Below are 21,283 nucleotides of genomic sequence, written 5' to 3'. Positions count from 1 at the left end.
GGTTCAGCTTAAGAAAAATCAAAAAAATTCTAGCTTCTAATACATTGCTAAGTTTGAGAGTACGTTGATTCTGAAACTCCAAGTGACAGTCTATGCTTAAGAAATCAAAATAGCTATAATAACCATGATAACCTACAAAAGACAGCAATTATCATTGCCATCCTTAAGCTGTGCTGTACAGTAGCCACTAGTCAAATGTAACTATTTAAATTTAAACTTAAATTAATTAAAATTAAATAAAATTAGAAATTTAATTCCTCTGTCATACTAGCCACCTTGCAAGTGCTTAACAGCACAAGTGGCTAGTGGCTATTGTTTTGCACAGAGCAGATATAGAATATTTATAACTTCACAGAAAGTTCTACTGGACAGCACTGCCCTAGAATAAGCAAAAGAGAATTTTAGTTAAGGATTATAAATTCTTTTCTTTGTTTTTTTGGCAGGAGGAGGGACGAGAAGAGGTAAAGTAAATCCGAATAATGGCTTGAGAATAATTCCTAGAAGCCTTAGCATAAATTCAGTCATTCAATATGTGCCCCCTCCACCTCACCCTTGTCAAGCCACATCTGCACTTTGCTCTCTATGCTCACAATTTGGTGAACGTGCCATGTCCCTTCACGACTTGGTGTCTTTGCACCATCTGCCCAGAGCACCCTGCTGACCCCACTCCCTCATTTGTTAACTCATACTTTAGAATTCAATTCCTCTGGAAATAGGTCTCTGAACCCTCCAATGCTCCAGTCTCGTTGGGGTGACTACCCTCTCGGTTGGCATAGCAACAAAGCAGGATATTCAGTACATTTCTGTTTAACTCCTTCCCCATCACACATCCCAATAGTCTCTGAGAACCCTGACAGCAGGGGCCTAAACTTACTTATCTTTGTATTTCAAATAAACAGTATAGTGTCTGGCACACAGTAGATGCTCAATAAGTGTGAATGCATAACTTTACCTGAAACCTTCTGCCACGGCCAAGGCACTTAACACTAATTAATCAACTCTTTAATAGATAATGCCAACAAATATCAACAGTTTACCCTTTGAGGTCATTAATTAATTTGTTTTTCTCCTGGACTATTCGCTTGTGGTGCATTCGATGAAAATCACGTTCTTTCTGAGTTTTAAGCAGATCTTCTCTAGCCTTACTGAAAAAGAAATAATAATAATAGTAACTTTAAAAATCACTGCTTATTTCTTTTCGAAAAATTATTTAGTCATTAGTTCAAATCAAGTATTGAGCAATTGAAAAGATGACTGAAAACAAAGATTCCATTATGATTCTCACTGAAAGATAACAACGAACATAATGCATATGTGTTGGGAGATGAACAGGCCAAAACCTATAGTTTCAAAAATATCATTCATTCGCATTTCATTTAAGTAAAGGGAAATTAAACATATGCTGCCAAAATAACTTATAATCCATCTACTTCAAAAGAGAATTTGTTTACAAAATTGAAATACATATAAAACAGGATAATTCAAAATAATTACAAATTAAAAAGATTTTACAAAATTTCATTCTGAACTTGCTTAAGTATATGGTTAAGAGGGAATATATTGGGTTCGTTAATTCTGATAATTGGGGAAAGAAAGTATATTCTGGAAAACCAATATTTTATTCTGGTAATGCATATGAAAAATATATACAACTTGCAGATCATATTACTAGAATAGTTGGTAACTTGATTAGAAAGGACTTCAATATCAGTATTGCAATAAAGAAGCATTCTTCAATGGCATATATCTTCTGCAAACCCCTGGCATAAAGCAAGCAAGAGTACTCTTTCTAAGCCTAGGCTGTATGGGAAAAATTAATGGGAATTTTTCACCCACCTCCATAATATGTTACTTTCAATATTAGAACATAAAACATAATTTATGATGAAAAGTAGTTATCTAACAGTCTGGGTTAACTGACAAAGTGCTACTGCATCGAGACTCACATTCTGGAAAATGGATGGACTGAATTAGAACACTGACATCTCACAAGAGGATCAAAATGGAGTAAATCTGCTTCTCTGTATCACAGTATTTCAAGATTCAGATTCACATAAAATAAATGCACACAAATAGGTTTCTGCTTGAGGAGCTTGTCAGAGCAAGCACTGAGCAGCAGTGACTGGGACGCTGCCAAGGAAGTGGGATGAGGTTCAATTTTCAAGCTCCTGATGGAGCATATTACAATCAGTGAGGCTTCCTGCTGCAAGATCAAGTCACATGTGGCATGTGGTGAAAATGTCTCATGCATTCTTCCAAGTCCCTTTCTTTCCTTCTTTCCCCCTACCCTTTCCCCTTTTCTTGGATGGCCTGTATTGTTCTTTATTTACTTCCAATGTTGTAGTCTTGATCGTATGTAGGTAAACAGTGTGTCACAGTACTCAAAGTCTATTCCTACCATCTAACTCTCAGCTTCATTTCCATGTCAACAATCTTCAAGGTGCAAGAAACTGTTGACTAAAATATTCAGTCTTCAAACATCGTCTGAAGAATATGCCCATTATTAGATGAACAAACAATTCATTCTTTCCAGGGTTTAATCCTCTGTGCGTGTGAGTGAAGATAGACCAGGAAAGAGAGAATTTCTGCCACCACCATGAGCCTAATAAGTAGTGGGTGGAGAGCAGCAGAGAGTTTAAGTAGAGCGACTGAAAAACATAAATGGCTGAGTTGACATTTTGTGGTGAAAACACAAGAAAATCACCTGAATTCTCATTCATGTAGAAGAAAAGTATGTAAAGAGGCTCACTTACGGTCTTGCACATAGAAAACACTCAATGAGTATTACTCTAATTGTCATCGTCATCATCTTACTATTACTATTTAGCATAGTAGAACAGATATATTAAATTCCTCTAACAGCTAGATTTATCCACCTAAAATAGGGGGCATGCCAGTAGATACGCTAATGGACCAAAAATATCAGGATACATGATTACTAGCAACACTGTATGTTTTTATAGAAGAATTTAAACTTTAATGAATATCTGTTTTGAGTCTATTAAAACTGCCTTACTTTCAATGACTTTATGAATTATATAAATGCACTTATGTTTTATTTATCTTATCTGAAACGTAAACCCATAGTAGGTTAAAAACATACTTAGAGAAACAATGCTGCAAAGTTTCTTAAGCAGAACCACAAATGTGCAGCATTGCATCAGCTCACTTTTTAAATATACATTTAGAGGCCTATTTGTACTCAACCCAGGAAAGAAAGTATAGGAATTCATTGAAGTATTAGACCTTAAAGTTTTTCTGACCATTAAATTGGTTTTCAGGGACTTGCTTTCTGTTTGCACAAATGAAGTCTACTCAGTAAAACAATTTAAATTCATTTCATGGTGATGATTCTCCTATTATGACCTTCCTGCTGCCTATCTGCTTAACAAAAGGAAAATAAAAGTCGTACCAAAAAATAAAGTTTAAAAGATTCATATAAGACAATTAATATTTTAAGCTATACAGTATTTTCTCATTACATTAGTAAAGCATCTTTGTGTTAAAAAAAAATTTTATTAAGACAGATACCAAATATATTCTATTTCAAGCACAATGAAGTAAGAGTTATTCAGGGAAAGATTCTATTTAGATTTGTATATCATAAAGAACACACCTCATACATGCTTTTTCTTAATGAAATATTAGAATGACTAACTTCCCCATTTCAGAAAACAAGCATATCAAAATGTATAACTAAAGTATAAAATAGTAAGATACTCATATCTTTATCATACTATAAAAGCATTGTCCTCAAAATTCCCAGTTTCAACATACGAATGTGATTTAACAGTGTGCTCTAAAAAATTATTTTTAAGTGAATGCACCCAGTAAAATAATTTTATTAACTGAATAGTTTTAACTAAAGATTTTGAAGTGATCATTTAATAATGTATTTATTGGGTTATTTTGTTATCATAACTTGGCAAAAGGAAGCATATAAACATTTTCTTGTTTACTGAACCAATCAAAGTAGGCCATCTTTGTCATGTAATCTTCTCTTGTGCACATTTGAATCAAAGAAATTTCTGATAACAGTAATATAATCATCAACTATTTCATTATCTTCAATTGGTTATAAATGAATTAGTTTAACCCACTAAAATTAATATTGGACTAATTGTTGGACAGCCAAAATGGAATTCAACCAGATTAGAGGAAAACTTTCATTATATTCTCACCAAAAAAGAAAGGGGTATACCCATGTCCAGAAAAAATACCTTTTTAATTTAACAAGCAATTACCTAAACACTAAAGCATGAAATTTTATGGCCCCCTTATTATCTTTATTTCCACAGTGTTTGTTTCTGAAAGTCATTAAATTAAATGGGTCTTTGGAAAAGCTGGGTACTCTTTGACCTTTTATAGAAGCAAATTTTATAAGTGAAATTAAGGGCCCTTAGTAAAGCACCTAAATTTTCCTCAATATTAATTGCTATTTAATTTTAGTTTTCTTTATGTCTATATTTTCGGGAAGAAAGTAAAAGAAAGTATTTCATTATTTTGAAAATGGTACATTTTAATCTTCTAATTAGTAATTCCAGTCAGTATTATTTTCTGTCAAATCTTCAGGACTCTCAATAAACCTTTTCTGGTCTGCATTATATTTCCTTGATGTAAAAGCCCACCAAAGGAAGACAGCACTCTGAATGGGGCAAGATTTAGCTTTATAGAAAGTTATTTAAATTCCAATTGTGAAAGGACAATAAGGCCTACTCCAAAGGAATGCTATGAAAGGGGCAAAAATCATCAATTAACTACTCTAAAAATTATTAAAAGTTTAACTAAAGAGCCAAAATGTTAACCACACACATTCACTTAAGCCCCTCCTATTTGCCAGGCACAGCTATAGGCCCTGGGGATATGTTGAGCACAGACACAGTCCCTATTATATGGAGCTCATAGTGTAACAACAAAATATATGCATTAGATAGCTAGATGTAAAGGGCATAAATTTCAAGCTCCTTCATAAATATATAGTATTAAATTAAAGATAACCTAGATAAAAGGAGAGATGTACCATGTAAACAGATTAGAAGACTAAAATGTATGAATACATTAATCCTTCTGCCCCCCAAAAAAATGTGTATATGTAAATACATGTGTAACACACACACACAAACACACACACATACTTTTCCCAAATTAAGTTACAGATTCAACTCAATCTCAATCCTAATGCCACCCATGCCTTTCTATAGAAATTGACAGAATGACTCTAAAATTTATACAGAAATACAAAGGACCTAGAATAGCCAAACTATCTTTAAAAAAGAAGAACAAAGCTGGAGGACTAACACTACCCGACTTTAAGAACTTACTTAAAGCTAAAATAATCAAGAGTGTGGTATCAGCATAAGGACAAACAAATAGATGAATGGAACAAAATAGAGTCTAGAAATAAATCCACGATTATAGTCCCTTGATTTTCAACAAAAATGCCAAAGAAATTCAATAAAGGATAAAAAACCTTTTTAAGAATGGTGCTGGAACAATTGGATATTCCTACAGGAAGGAAAGTTAAATTACAGCTCCTACCTCACACTATATACAAAAATTAAAGATAGATCATAGACTGAAATAAAAATTCTAAATCTTTAAAGGTTTTGGAAGAAAACATAGGAGAATATCTCTGCGACCTAACAGCAGCCAATGGTATCTTAGACAAAATATCAAAAGCAATACTATAAAAAAGATAAATTAGACTTCACCAAAATTTAAAACTTCTGCTCATCCAAAGACACCATTAAGAAATTGAAGAGTCTGGCCATTAACTGGGAGAAAATATTCACAATATTCTGACAAAAGACTTGTATCCAGAATATATAAGGAACTCTTACAACTCAACAGTAAGATAAACAATCCAATCAAAAATGGGCAAAAGACTTATACAGAAAGCAGGATAAACAAACGGCCAATAAGCACAAAAAAAATGTATTCGATATCATTAGTTATCAGGAAAATGCATATCAAAAGCACAAGTTGCTCCTGTACAACCACTAAAATGGCTAAAATTGAAAAGACTAACAACACTCAGTGTTGCTGGCCCTGTGGAACAAGCGGAGCTCTCATATGTCACTAATGGGAATATAAAATGACCCAATTTGAAAGCTGGAAAATGGAGTGGTAGTCTCTTATAAAGTTAAACATACTTCTACTGTTTGATCCAGACATTCCACTCCTAAGTTTGTATCCAAAAAAAGTGAGAACTCATTCCCACAACGAGACTTGTACACAAATGTTCATAGCAGTATTATTCATAATAACCACAGAAACAGCTCAATAGAAAACGGATAAATAAACTGTGGTATACACTATACAACAGAGTATATATATTGCTATACTCAGCAATAAAGGAACTCAAACTACTGATAAATGCAAAAATCATAGATAAATTTCACAGACTTCATGCTGAGTGTAAGACGCCAAACACAATGAAAAGAACATTCTGTGATTCCTTTTATGAAGTTCTCAAAAAGGCAAAACTAATCTAAGGTGAAAAAAATCAGAACAGTGACTGCCAGGGCAGGGAATGACTACGAAGGGACACGAGGGAAATTTCTGGATAGACAGAAATGTTGTATATTGAGATGGCTCTGGAGGTTACAAGACTTCATCTGTTTTTCAAAATTATATAGCTAAGACTTGTACATTTCAATTTACGTAAAATTATAACTCAAAATGAACTGTAAAACATAGTGTAATAACTGGGTGTGTGGTAGGGCATGGTGGGGTAGAAATGAGACAAGAACGGCAGAAAGTTGATAAGTTTTGAAACTCTCTGATAGGCCCATGAGATTCCCTGTTCTATTTTTATCCCTATTTTATTTTACTTTCTATATGCTTGATATTCTTTCAGAATTACAAAGGTAATATGTGTAAATAGATAAGTAAATTGCTATGTATCTGCCTTATAGAAGAAATGCCATCCTTGGTTGTTTATTCAGTGTTGCTGCTGCCACTAATAATAATGTTGATGATGATGATGCTATTCTATCCACTTGATACATGTTGTATACCAGGTACCATGCGTATTACACCATGATGGATAAAACAAGCACAATCTTTGCCTTCATTAAGTTTACAGGAGTATAGAGAAAATGAATAAGAAAATAAAATATACATTTAAATAATCGTACACTGTAGTGAGTGTTATGAAAGAAAAAAGGGGTGCTGTAATACTGAATACTGAGAATCTTCATTGAGCACTTACCATGTGACAGATATTGTGCTAAACACTTTTAAATGATTCCCTCAAGACAGGACTATTACCCCACTTACATATAAGGAGACTAAATGATAATTATATTCTTATATTTAATAAACGACAGAGTGTCATGTATGTGTTGCTCTATCTACAATACCTGATCTGATATCAATATCTGTCCCGAACCAAAGTCTAGTGGGGTTAGTGCCACGGAGTCTGACAACAGCAGATGTTGTCCTTTCAAGAACCTAACTGTCCCATAAGGAGCTTGTCTGATTTCATTATTACCACGTGGTACCCAGCTACACCAACGCATGAGAAGGTTATGCAGGATACAATGTTCTCCCTGTTTCCATCACGCCCCTCCATCCAGTCCATTTTCCACACAGAAGCCAGCTCACATTATGCTTCTCAAAACCATCCATTAAGCTCACAACCCACCCACAGGAAAGAAAGCAAAGGTCTAACGAAGGCCTCTACCACGTGCCCCCTGGTTCTGGTCACTATGGTCTCCTTGCTGGTCCCCTAACAAGCCAAGCTGTCCCCACCACAAGCTCTTTATACTGCCTCTTCCTTCTGCTTGGAATTCCCTTTTCTCAAGTTTACACATGGCCTTCTCCCTCAGTTTCTTCAGATATCTGAGAGGACTTCCCCCAGCACCCCATATAAAACAGCACACCATTTATCTCTGTCCCTTTACCCATGTTATTTTTCTTCACAGTACCCACCACCACCTGACACATGTTATACCTGTCAACATCCACACGTAGTTAGTGGCTATTCTCGTTGGACAGCACAGCCTTAGCGAGTGTCAACAGTGTGGAGGCAAGAACAGGAAAAGCAGCCTGTCCATGAGGGAGGAGGAGAGGCAGGACAGCATGCTGTCACAGAAGCTGAAGGACGAGAGGAACGAGAAATACGATGTCTACTTGAGTAGAAGAGGCGAGGTGAGAGCCAGCAGGATGTTAAAGAACAAGCACAATGGTGCTTTTGGGAGTAAACCATCCAACTGAGAATACTTGCAATGTCTACACTATGAGAAGAAGACGTAAAATGCTAGTTAAGATAGGAAACATGATCAAGCAAACACGTTCCTAATTAATAAAACTTGCAACAGTTTTATGGACCTCAGGCTGAGGTGAATATTGTGGCATGTCAACTACCAAATAAAATGCAGTTTATGAAATAGCGCCTTGGCTGTGAAAGGTACTGTAACTCTAAGTGACACTTTCTAGTCTTCATTCAACCAACAATTCTCTGCAAATGAGCCACAGGTCCCTTAAATTCTAGATCTCTGCATTCAAAATAACAATTGGTCTACATTTCAATAGAAAACCACACTTATATTCTCCTTTTCCAAGAAAGACTGTCACACTCCCACTCATATTATGCCTCTCCAGTATCTAGTATGTAATATACCTTTACCTTCACCGTAACTATGAATCTATTTTACAAGAATTTTTCCCCTTAAAACATCTATAAGAAAATTTTCCCAACAGTTATTTCCCAAACTTTATGTTTTAGAAGATAATCTACATTTGTAGCAAGTATAGGAACAACCTCCATTCTAAAATTGGCTTACAACAGAGAAAAAAAAAAAATTCTGGCATTAATTATTGCAATTCAAATGATATTTTAGAGTGAAATATTTTCCCCTTTCATGTCTTCCTTCATGCTTCATCACTGCTGAATTTCAAAAATATTAATGATGTGATGATTAAAAAATATCCAGGGATGACAGCCTTTAGAGATATTGATAGTAATAGCTAACATGTTCAAAGCAGTATGTGATTTACACAGCTCTTCAACATAGATTGTCTCATTTAATTATCACATCACTCTCTAGGAGTTAATAATATTATGTATAATTACTCCCAGTTGAACAATAAGAAAACTGACTTAATAAGTAGCAGAATATTGGAAGCTAGGTATTTGAACTTTAAGTTCAGTCTTCTTTCCACGGAAACTCTCCCCTAGATAAATATTAAGCTTATAGCTATACAATTTCTCTAGTTTTTCCAATACATTATTAAATACTACCAGTATCATCAAGGACAATATGTATCTAATATATTTGTAACCTGACTCTTTTTGCATATTAAATATTAACTATTATTAGAAAAGTATTTAACTTAAAAGTATTAAGTATTTAACACTTAATCTTGCTTTAAGAAATAGCCTTAATCCTAAAAAGGAAAACTTTAGGTTAAATTCCATAAAGAGAAACCAATGTTTATTACTAATTCCTATTGAAAAAATATCCTTATAAGGCAAATTGAAAAACCTGTGTGATGAAACATTACAATTTGGGGCAAAGTCATTGCATGTAGATGTAGTTTGGGGAATTTTTTACAAAATCTCATTCTCCATTTTCTGAGACTGTATCCAGCAGAATGAGGCTACAGGGAAACACTTCACAAAAGTTGCTGTGAAAGCACAGTGTGCTTCATATGCATTCAGTGACATAAATACTAGTCATCTACTAAGGGTCAAGCTGCTTTCCTTCAAATTTTCCGTGTCAGGTAGACTAAAGCAAGTAAATATTTTCCTTTTCTACTTTGTATAATTTTAAATTATACTGAATGAGATAGATTTGAGAGATAACCATAAGCGGTTGAAACTAAATCTATATTTTAGTAAGTAAAGTAATTTTTATAAACATTTAGTAATCTGATATTTTAGTAAATACAAACAAGAGACAGATTTCTTTTGAGTGATATCTGTTTTAATTATGGCTTCTTTTAACATTAAGTTAATAATTTGCATGGGTAATAGTTTACATGGTTTTTATTATAGTCATTAAATATAATATTCAATAAACAACGAGTAATCAACAATGATTATTTATGTTATTGGCGCAAAACTCATTGCACAAAGAGGCTACACTTATTCAAAAGAAAATTAGCAACCTCAAGCAATGATTCAAAGGAGATCAGGAACTGAAACAGTACACTTGGCAGCACACTGAAAAATGTGCTGTGTCAAACTCCCAGTGCATCCATGAATCACAGTGAGCGCCAGGGCCAACGGTGCAAACCCCTTCTGAGAAATGGAACCGAGAAGAGAGAGAATGCTGGCTCTAACAACATATTTTGTGGATCATCATACACTTCTACCCAAAGTACAAAATGCCAAATAGTACATCCATAGATAATATGAAATTTGTATAACTTGCAAAAAACCTTCTATAAGTACATATAATAACTTAATAAATGACTATACAAACTATCTTTTATTTACTACCACCTTTTCAAAGTAGGAGCTTAAACGTTTCCTCCACTTTGCAATGCAAAGTCTTGTTTCTTTACATTAAATTTTTTTACAAAGATCTTTAAACTATTTGTGTCCCTACATGGTAGTTCTGTTTATCTAATTTTTGATTTAATATGATTATTTTTAAAAAATTTTTAAATTTTTGTTATTGTGGTAACATTGGTTATAACATTGTATAAATTTCAGGTGTACATCATTATACTTCTATTTCTGCATAGATTACATCATGTTCACCACCCAAATACTAATTACAACCCATCACCACACACATGTGCCTAATCATCCCTTTTGCTCTCCTCCCTCCCCCTTCCCCTCTGGTAACCACCAATCCAATCTCTGTCACTATGTTTGTTTGTTCTTGTTTTTATCTTCTTTATCTTACGAGCGAGATCATATAGTATTTGACCTTCTCCCTCTGTCTTATTTCACTTAGCATAATACCCTCAACAGGGAAAGCCCCTCTCTAAATATATTTAATAAAAATTAATGAACAAAACATGAACTGTCTCTGCTCCATACCTAAGCACTGACTTTCCATCTAACATTGTCTTAGATGAGGAGAATCACTCCAAGTTAACACATTCACATATTTGTCTTTGATAGAATAATACTGTCTGTTTATCCAAATTTGTTCACCAAAAATTGCATGTCTTCCATTAATTTTAGAAATAAAGAAAGATATGAAGAGATTTGGCTTCTAACTGTTAGATTTCTCCTCTGTGCATAACTTCATGCTAGGAAATTACAAAACAATGGTTTCCTTCAGGGAATTTTAAAATACTAAAATTCCTCTACCAGGAATATTCTAGCTCCTTCCTTCCTTTCTTTCTATAATTTTATTATTATTTCAGAAATTAGCTTATCCTCACAGGGGAAGATTTCATAACCATGAAAAGATTATCAAAATACATAAGAAAGTGACTGTTATATAACAAATTAACCATCTCCTCCACAAACCCTGCATTCTACTCCTGTTGGTGAGTTGCAATTGTGCGAGTTCTGGTCACCTAGTGAATTAATTTGCTAGTGAAGCCTTTCACATTTTTTCCAACTAGAATTTAAATATAATTCAGTTCTCCAGAATAAAGCTCTGGTACATTAACCACCATCCACATATTAGCCTCATTTGACTGTTTTATTTAGTCCAAAATAAAAAGAAAGTCATTTAAAAAATAACATACTCAGCCGCCTGTTTGTAGTGCTTCAAGTCTTTCTTCAAATTTTTGTTCTCATTTTCTAAAAGCATATTCTGGGTGTAGACATCTGGAACATTCCCAGTCTCTCTAAGCTCAGTTACTCCCTTCTGTATCAACTCATACCTAGGATAAAATCAAACGAAAGGCTTTATGTTGTGTCTTTCTACTAAATTGGCTTAATATACGTATAATTCAAAAAATTAAGTCTTAGGGAATGCTTAATTACTTGCAGTATTACTTTTATAAATTAAAATGTCAACACATAATATATTTTTAAAATAAAATATTAATGAATTTCTAAGTACTAATATCATCATGGTACATAAAATATAACTGAACATCTATGTTCCAGGCACTAATCTAGACACTGGTGAAAGCAACAACAGTCCCCATCCCCATCTAATGGAGTTTTCATTCTAGTGTGGATGGTGAGACATTTTATGAAGTAAAATAAAGCAGGATAAGGGGCCAGCTGCACAGCCTAGTGGTTAAGTTTGGTGTCCTCTGCTTCGGTGGCCCGGGTTCGGTTACAGGTGCAGACCTACACCACTCGGGGGCAGCCATGCTATGGCAGGGACCCCCATACAAAATAGATGAAGACTGGCCCAGATCTTAGCTCAGGAAAAATCTCTTCCTCATCAAAATAAATAAATGAAATAAGTAAACAAATAAAAATAAAGCAGGATAAGAGGGATAGAGAGACTGAGGTGGACACTGATGGGGTGTTTGTGCTATTTTATATAAGATGATCAGAGAAAGTATGCCTGACAAAGCGGTGTTTGAGCAGAGAGCTGAAGGACCTGAGGGCCTAAGCCATGTGGATATGTGGGGGAGGAGCATTCTTGGCTGACAGAAAAGGACGTGTAAAGGCCCTGAGAAAGGAGGTGCTTGTTATGCACAAGGAAGAGCCAGGAGCCAGAATATCTGGAGTCTCCAGAGCCAACTAGGTGAGCAAGGGAGAGGGCGGTGAGAGACAGGTCAGGAAGACAGCAGGGAGCCAGAGAGGACACTATTTCACCCTGAATCAGACTGAAGCTCTTGGAAGGTTTTGAGAGACGAGTGACACTGGTCAGATTTATGTTTTAAAAGGATTAGTCTGGCGCTAGTCTGAAGAGACCGACTGTAGAGGAGCAACAGTAGACTCAGAGCGACTAGTTAGGAGGCTGCTGCAGTGGTCCAGGAGAGAGAGAATGGCGGCTTGAGCCAAGTGGGCAGTGGTGGAGATTATGAGAAATGGGTCCCTTCTGGACAAGCTGTAAGGTGGAGCCAATGGGGATCTCTTATGGATCAGCTGCCAGGTGTTGGTAAAAAAGAGGAGCCAAGCATGACTCCAAGGTTTTTTTTTGGCTGAGCAACAGACAGCCATTTACTGAGATGGGGACGAACACGCTAGGAGCTGGTGCTTGGAGAAATCAAGGCATTGTTTCTATTCACTGTAAATGCAATATGCCTAGCGGGCATTCAAGTGAAGATGGATATTGAGTATATACGTCCGGAGTTCAGGGAAAAAGTCAGGGCATGCCCTTTAAATTTGGGAATCATCAGTAAATAGATACTGTTTAAAGTCACAAGACTGGATAAGGCTAGCTAGGGAGTGAATGTAAATAGAGACGTGAAGAAGTCCTAGGACTGTTTCAAGACTGGGAAAAGAAGGAAACACTACCAACTAGAGACTAAGAAACAGAAGACAGAGAAGTAGTGGGAGAATATGAGACAGTTGTGGCTTAGGGACCAAGCAAATAAAGTGTAGCAAGAAGGAAGAAATGAACACCAGTGACAAATGCTGTAAAGAGGATGAATAAGGAGTACTGAGGATCAATCACTCAACTTGGCAACGTGAAGTCATTGAAAAGCGTTTCACTACAGTCATGGAGACGAAAGCAGAACTAGAGGAGGTATAAGAGAGTAGGAAATGAAGAAGCTGCAACAGTCTTTCAAGGAGCTATGCCATAAAGAACAGCCTAGGAAATCAAGATGATGTACCTAGAAAAAGATGTGGAGTCCAGGGTGATTTTTTTGTTTTCTTTCTTTTTTAATATACAATATATTATTGCACATCCATATGCTTATGGGAATGACCCAGCAGAGAGAGAAAAAATTGACAATGCAGGAAGGAGAAGGGACAATTACAGGAGCAATGTTCTTGAGTAGGTGAGGGGAGCTGGGATCCAGTAGACACAAGGAGGGTGGGCCTGGGATGACTGTGTATGGCTCAGTCTTGGGGACAGGAGAGAACAGAGAAACAGAGGCAGCAGGTTGGTACAGAGGAAGGCATGAGCTGTGGATCTTCTCTTCTACTTTCTCAGTGAAATAAAAAGAAACACCAGAGAATCACTTCCAGATTTATATATAATTACAATTTTAATCATTATATGTATAAATTAATAAAGCTAAATAAACAATCTGAGCTTTTCTATGCTTGTTTTTCTATACATTTCAAGTAATAAAGTTATTAAAGAAGAAATCCCAACAAAGCTTGCTATAGATGAGCTAAATACAGGTTTAAAATTTTTAATTATCAGTATTTTCATATTACAAATCATAACTTTATTAATATATTACACATTAACAGTCATATGTTTTTGTGTTACATATCTTATCTGATATTTAAAATAATCAGCAAGAGAACACATCCAGAACAGCCAGGTTAAGATAACTGAATCAATATTAAGTAATATTTGCCACAATTTATAAAATAACAAATAGATAACCATTTAATCATAAATTCACTATTTTATCCATATTTGGAATGTGATTTATACTTATTTCAGAAGAGAAGACATAAGGATCGATTGAAGTATTAGACCATAAAGTGTTTTAGACCATAAAATTGGTTTTCAGCAACTTGCTTTATTTAATGCAGAAAAAAAATCACTAAAGAAATTAATTTGAGGGCCAGCCCCACGGCTTAGCAGTTGGGTGCACGCGCTCCGCTGCTGGCGGCCTGGGTTCGGATCCCGGGCGCGCACCGACGCACCGCTTCTCCGGCCGTGCTGGGGCCGCGTCCCACATACAGCAACTAGAGGGATGTGCAGCTATGTCATACAACTATCTACTGGGGCTTTGGGGGAAAAAAATAAATAAATAAAATTATAAAAAAAAAAAGAAATTAATTTGATAAGAAAAAAAGTGATATGTAGTCTTATTAAATGCTATGTAAATAAATTAACATGTGGCAAAATAAGTACAAATCAAAACACAACACATACTACATCATATATATCTTAGGACGTTCAAAAATCATTTATCACACAAAATTTCTGCCACCCTTGTAAAAACATTAAACATGACTTTAAATTCACTAAAACTAATATATTAATATAAGATAATTGGGAATCTTAATCTACAAACTCTAGAAATATATTTCTCAGTAAAACCTGCATTTTCCCACACAAAACGTTTTGGTTTTGTTTCAGATATGTGTGTATATGTGCGTTTTAAAGAAATATAGTCTGGCCTTTTTATTTCTTTCTCCTTATACATCAACCCTTAGAATAAGACTGAAAAGTATTCAGATGAAAAGAAAAATTCTTGTAACTATTAGGAGTTTGAAATAAAATTTACCACCAACAGAACTGCCAATGAAATTATTGCCAATAAAATTACATTAATGATCTTCATATTTACCATAAGGTCTATAAACTCTTAGAATTATATAGAAATGGCGAATACACATGTATTTCAGGGAGAAAGTGCATAGGCTTTCATAAGATTTGTCTATGTACCAAAAGAGTTTAAGACCCACTGCTATGAATGGAGAATAGTATGACAGAATTTCAGCAAACACATAAATTGTGTATTAAGAGTAAGGATTATTTTTCCTTCAAGATGGTACTCAAGGCATAGGATGTAAAAGACAGGGAAACAGTAATCCAGATAATAAGAAGTATCAAATGAGAATTTTTCCTCCACGTCTTCAGAGAGAGTTAGGGAAATATTTCACCAACAAAGACAAAATTCCCTTAACTACTGCCCAACCTGAGGATACTGGCATCCCCAGCACCATCGCAATTTATCACTGTGAAGCAGAGAGTCCTTCACAGGAAAAACATAGTACAGTTGAACAAGTTCAGTACCGGCCCCATGATTCTTCAAAGGAGTATGGAAACTAGGCACAGATTTGGACTCTAAATCAAAATACTCCTTAAGTTCTTTCAGTCTCCAGTCAAGCTGAAAGGCACCTTTATTGATGTTTTGTTTTTTTTTTGATTCCCTCGTATAATTCCACAATTCAGCCTTGTGGTTAGGAGTTGGGTCTTTAGATCAGCCCAGCCTGAGCTGACTCTGCCCCTTACTGGTTGTGACTGGCTGCCACTTACCGAGGCCGATTTCCTAACCTGTCTAAGCCCATTTCCCCATCCATATAAAGGAGACAGAACAGGGGCTTCCTGCTACATGTAGCTGTTGGGAGAAGTAAATGAGATAATGCATGAGAACATACTGTGCTAACGAAAATGATACAAAGCACATTCCTGAGTGATAAGCCTAAGGCTTCATCTTCTTAAATATTTTTAAAACCTTCATATTTAATAAACACTATGTTAATTTTGTTACAAAATTTATGTTAAATATCCACTTACAAGGCTGCCTTCTTGATACAGTACATAAATAAATCTCTGCATATATATTTACAGAGCTCAAATTTGGCATATTGCAGGACGGTAAAAGTTAGCATTACAGAAGAGTCACAACATGCCTGTGTTTAACTTCTTCTTGATTGGGGAAAAAAATTCTTACAACATGACACATAACCAGAAGCCAACTCCCAGTCAGTTGAAGAACCAGCAATAGGTTTAAATGCTAAAGGAACAACTAGCTGAGTAGTTTCATTGAAGGACAGTACTGTGTACACAACACCACACATACTTCCCATACACACTGGGCAGCAAAAGGGAGTTTTCAAGGATAATTTTAATTCTCGGCCTGGCTTTAAAACCTAACCATTCCCAGAAAGTTGTAACTGCACTGCTCACATTTGAGTAATTGTATATTATGTCAAATTTTATTGGCTAAAAGAAGCAATATTTACCTCTTTCGAATAAAATTAAATAAATATACTAATTTATAAATTCTTCTATAATTAAAAAAAATTAAATGAGTAATTAAATATTACACATAACTGCACTACTACCTCTGATGGCATTTTTGTAACCACTCGACTTTCGCTCGAATGGAAGGAACAGAGGCCAAACTGGAGAGAACCAAGGACTGAACAGGAAGTAAAAGAGTAAAGAAACAAAGAAAAGAAAGACCCTGTTTTCAAAACATATGGCTGTAAAGGAAAGAACAGTCAGAGCAGGAGGTAACAAGAGGAAAGGCCAAGAAGAGCAAGAATGTCCGTCTCAGGTGAGTGAGTGCTATCCCGGCTGAGAGCCAGCAAAAACAGTCCACTGGAGACAAGACGCTTGACACACGGGCAGGTAAGGTACCTAACGTGCACTACCATATGTTTTCCAGTTTAACCCCTTCTCTAATTTTGCCCTCCCAGGAAATTATCATTGTCCACAGAGTACTTCGAAAATGGACATAAAAATATCATTGACTAAACCCACAGGGTAGACTTTTGTGGTTCACAGAAAAAAATCCCTGCTACATTCACACATATACATATAATCCTTTTTTGTAAATGGCCAGAAAATAAATATTTTAGAATTAGCAAAAAAGCTTTCCGGGCTATATGGTTTCCATTGTGACTAATTAACTTTGCTATTATATCATGAAAGCAGCCACAGACAGTATCTAAAAGAAAGGTCATGCTGTGTTCCAATAAAATTTTATTTACAAAAATAGAGAGCAAGCCAGATTTGGCTCAAAAGTCTTAGTTTGCATGAACCCAGATTTAAAGGATTTACTGCAATTACTGTTTGAGGATTGAAAGAACATAAGTCAAATTTGACTGCCCAGGGTTTTCGGATTTGGTTTGTTTTTTTATAAACAATGGAGAAATCTTGTTCTGTCACCTTCTGTAAGATTAAATGAATTCACAGAAATGATATAAGTGTTTTTCTCCACAATAGAAAATGGTAAAAATAATATATTTAATATTCCTATTGCCCTACTATGCAGAATAGGTAAAGGTTTCTGACCAAAGTCAAAAATGTTTCACTTTTAAATTTTGGAAATAAAAATAGCCAATACACTGTAATCTCATTACAAACAATTTGTAATCTCATTAAAAACTGGCAGCTAGGGATAATGATAAAATTATTTGAACTATTAGTAAACCCATATAATAAAGAAATATTTTATACAAACTTTATGATTGTTATATAATGCTAAATAGTATGCTTACTTAGGAGTTCTATAAATCCTAACACTATTGTAGTTTCCTGAAATTTCATCTCAATTCAAATTGCTAAATCTAAAAAGATAACATGACAACAAGCACCTAAGAGTATATTTGGTTCCAGATTTCTCCAAGGGAACCATTTCTGGCCAAACATGTAACCACTACACGTCCTGACACATATTCTTAGCAGAAAAAAAGGGAACTGAACCACATTAATATTTCATTTCATTAGTACCACAAATTAATCATCTACCTTTGGCTTCTGGTTATGTGTCATGTTGTAAGAATTTTTTTCCCCAATCAAGAAGAAGGTTTACAAAAATGTATTTTGTAATATAGTCATAATTATTTCCTGGGGACATTTTTATAAAAATCATTCACATAATTTTCAGATTTAATAGGAACAATATTATTTTTCTACCATCAAACTTGCTCTTTTTCCTAAATTGTATTAATGAAAAATGGTTCTCTTCATTAAATGTATTAATATTAGATATGCAATTTAAAATAAGGAAACTGATTTCTTCTATATGCATGGTCTCAGTAGATGAGAACTACAAGAAGCAGAAAATAAAAATTACATCACAGTTGGATTAGTAGAAGTTACAAATTGCCCCTCTATTTAAAATCGGGATTTAGCCCCAAAACACTAAAAACATCTTTAGATATCATATTATTCCCTCTTTCTGTAATATGCAATGGCTTTTAAATATTAAATATATTTTCATATCCAATTATTTAATAATATTTTGTTAAAGAATGTCAGGACTCAGAAAACATGCCTGGCGGCATTACTACTGTAGCAAAGAAATAAAGACAGCATGTCTGCTGATTTTCATAACTAATAAGTTATTAAAGTGTTCAATTATAACAAGAAAATCTTGTGTTTAGTATCTTTTGAAAATACAATTCCACTTACTTCTAAATGAAGAAATACTTATAGAAAAAGAATCAATCAGCTGTGTGAGTAGAGAAAGGCAGCCCATTACACTACAAGTATAACAAGCAAATTAGTACAGTTAGTAGGATGTCTTAATGCAGGAAATAATACCCTTAAAATTATGCAAAAGATATTAGGAAAGTATTTCATAAAATAGATTTGTATTATATAACTCCAGGAGATACTGTATTTTCATGATTTTTTAAAATCACCTAAATTTGAATATTTAGGAAAGATAGTTAATAACAATTTCTTTAAAATTCATATCCTTATCTGAGTGTGTATGTTTGGCAGTGGGTGTGTGTGTTTGTGTGTGTGTGTTATGGTTTTAGTGGTGGGGACAGGAAAGGTTTCCATCCATTTCATCCATTTTGTACAAGTTGAGTCAGTTCAAAGTCTTTTAAGACAGTTGAAAGAATACATGTTAAATAACGTTAGTATTTCTAGAGAACTATTTATCCACTTAATTGTTTACCATTCAGACTGAAAGCAATCAAGAGTTCTGGTCATTCCCATTTTGATGAGGAAATTACAGAGAAAGTCTTCTATTACTTCAGGAACTGTTTGCTTTGAAGGAAGAACTGTTTTCTGCTCCTGAAATTTAAATGTGCAATTATTTATTTTGAAAACATCAAAACTTTCATTAATGGTACAGATAGGCCTTTCATTCATTCATTCCCTCATTCACTTTTTAAATTATTTTTGTCAAGCGTTATGTTCCAGGGACTATTTTAATCACTAGGGATGAAGCAGTGATAAAAACAGACAGTCTTCCTATCTAAGTCAAGTGGATGGAGACAGAAAATGAATACATTAAAAATATACAGTATGGCAGATGGTACTAAGTGCTTTGGGGAGAAAAAGCAGAGGACTGAAGTGAGGGAGAGCCAGGTGTAGGGAAGATCTGCGTGTGCAGCTGGGCTGCTATGTTTATGCGGTGATGAAGGAAACTTTCAATGACCAAGTGGCATCTGAGCATAAATCAAAGAAGAGGTAGTCATGTTCCAGACACAGCACTAGCAAGTACAAAGGCCCTGAGGTAAGAGTGTGATTGGGTTGTCTGAAGAATAAGGAGGTCACTTGCCCTTTCAATAGCATAGAATATATTTTAAAAAGGAAAAAAATGTAGGGACGTTTTAATTCTTATATTATCATTATAAGAGAAAAAAACTCAGAAAAACAGATCAGACTTGTAGTTACCAGAGGTGGAGTCGGGGCAGTGGGAATTGCAGGAAGGTAGTCAAGAAGTACAAACTCCCAGTTATAAGATAAATAAGTACTGGGGATGTAACGTACAACAGGATGACTATAGCTAACACTGCTGTATGATATACAGAAACTTAAGAGAGTAATTCCTAAGAGTTCTCATCAAATAAATAATTATATATATATATATATATATAGAATGATTTTGGTGTGTTGATTCTTAGAAACACTATGGAAGAAATTATGGATGATGGAGGGGGCTTGCACTACTACATACATATTTTATAATGGAAGTAAGTAACTCTATCAACTAAATCAAGGGTCAAGGGTGAGCTAAACATTCTTGTAAATAAAGTTTAATAGAACACAGCCATGCCATTTGTTTACATATTGTCTACAGCTGCTTTTGCACTACATGAGAGAGTTGAGCAGTTGCAACAGAGATCTAATGGCCCTCAAAATCTAAAATATTTACTATATGACCCTTGAGAGAACAAGTGTACAGACCCTTAAACAAGAAAAACGGAGATATTTCAGCAAGTGAGATATGAAATTAGGACAGCCATAAAAACTACCAAATCACATGTCAGTGTATAAAATAAATTAAATGAGGAGTAGATTCTTAATAATATCAACAGCATCTTTTTCTCCAGAGTTTTCGTTTTCTTCTCATTGGCAAGAACTTACTCATCTAACCACTGATCATTTGGACAGACAGATCTATTTTTACCTACAGAAACTCAGCAGTGGACTTGCCTTCCTACTTTCCTTCCTGACCTGGTAATGGTTACACACCAGGTTACACAGAACGCACAGAATGGTTACACAGAAATTCATTAAGGATAGAGAATCTTCGTTGCCCCAAAAAGTTCTTTTCAAAAGTGCTATATATAGGGGCTGGCCCGGTGGCGCAAGCGGTTAAGTGCGCGCGCTCCGCTGCGGCGGCCCGGGGTTTGCTGGTTCGGATCCTGGGCGTGCACCGACGCACTGCTTGGTAAGCCATGCTGTGGCGGCATCCCATATAAAGTGGAGGAAGATGGGCACCGATGTTAGCCCAGGGCCGTCTTCCTCAGCAAAAAAAAGAGGAGGATTGGCGGATGTTAGCTCAGGGCTGATCTCCTCACAAAAAAAAAAAAAAGTGCTATATATAATTTAACACTGATGTTAATTAT

The 21,283-nt window shown here is 35.1% G+C and overlaps 1 protein-coding gene across 7 annotated transcripts in view; it reads right to left on the bottom strand.

The window, feature by feature from the left end:
* Nucleotides 1-21,283, bottom strand: part of SPAG16 (sperm associated antigen 16) — a 101,792-nt gene that overhangs the window by 28,239 nt on the left and 52,270 nt on the right. For 4 of the 7 annotated variants that reach the window (XM_058532937.1, XM_058532940.1, XM_058532939.1 and 1 more), the window contains exons 5-7: nucleotides 19,381-19,499; nucleotides 11,662-11,799; nucleotides 1,038-1,145 (exon numbers count right to left, since the gene is read on the bottom strand). The exons of 1 other annotated variant lie outside the window; for it this stretch is intronic. In XM_058532937.1, coding sequence (XP_058388920.1) covers nucleotides 1,038-1,145; nucleotides 11,662-11,799; nucleotides 19,381-19,499 — 365 coding nt within the window. Of the gene's footprint in view, nucleotides 1-1,037; nucleotides 1,146-10,788; nucleotides 11,800-19,380; nucleotides 19,500-21,283 lie in introns of those variants that run through there. 2 more of the 7 variants (XM_058532941.1, XM_058532943.1) reach the window with 2 other exon arrangements.

This window comes from Diceros bicornis, chromosome 37 (genome assembly GCF_020826845.1).
Source record: "Diceros bicornis minor isolate mBicDic1 chromosome 37, mDicBic1.mat.cur, whole genome shotgun sequence".
Classification (NCBI taxonomy): Eukaryota; Metazoa; Chordata; class Mammalia; order Perissodactyla; family Rhinocerotidae; genus Diceros; species Diceros bicornis.
This window is presented reverse-complemented; position numbering and strand designations above follow the sequence as displayed.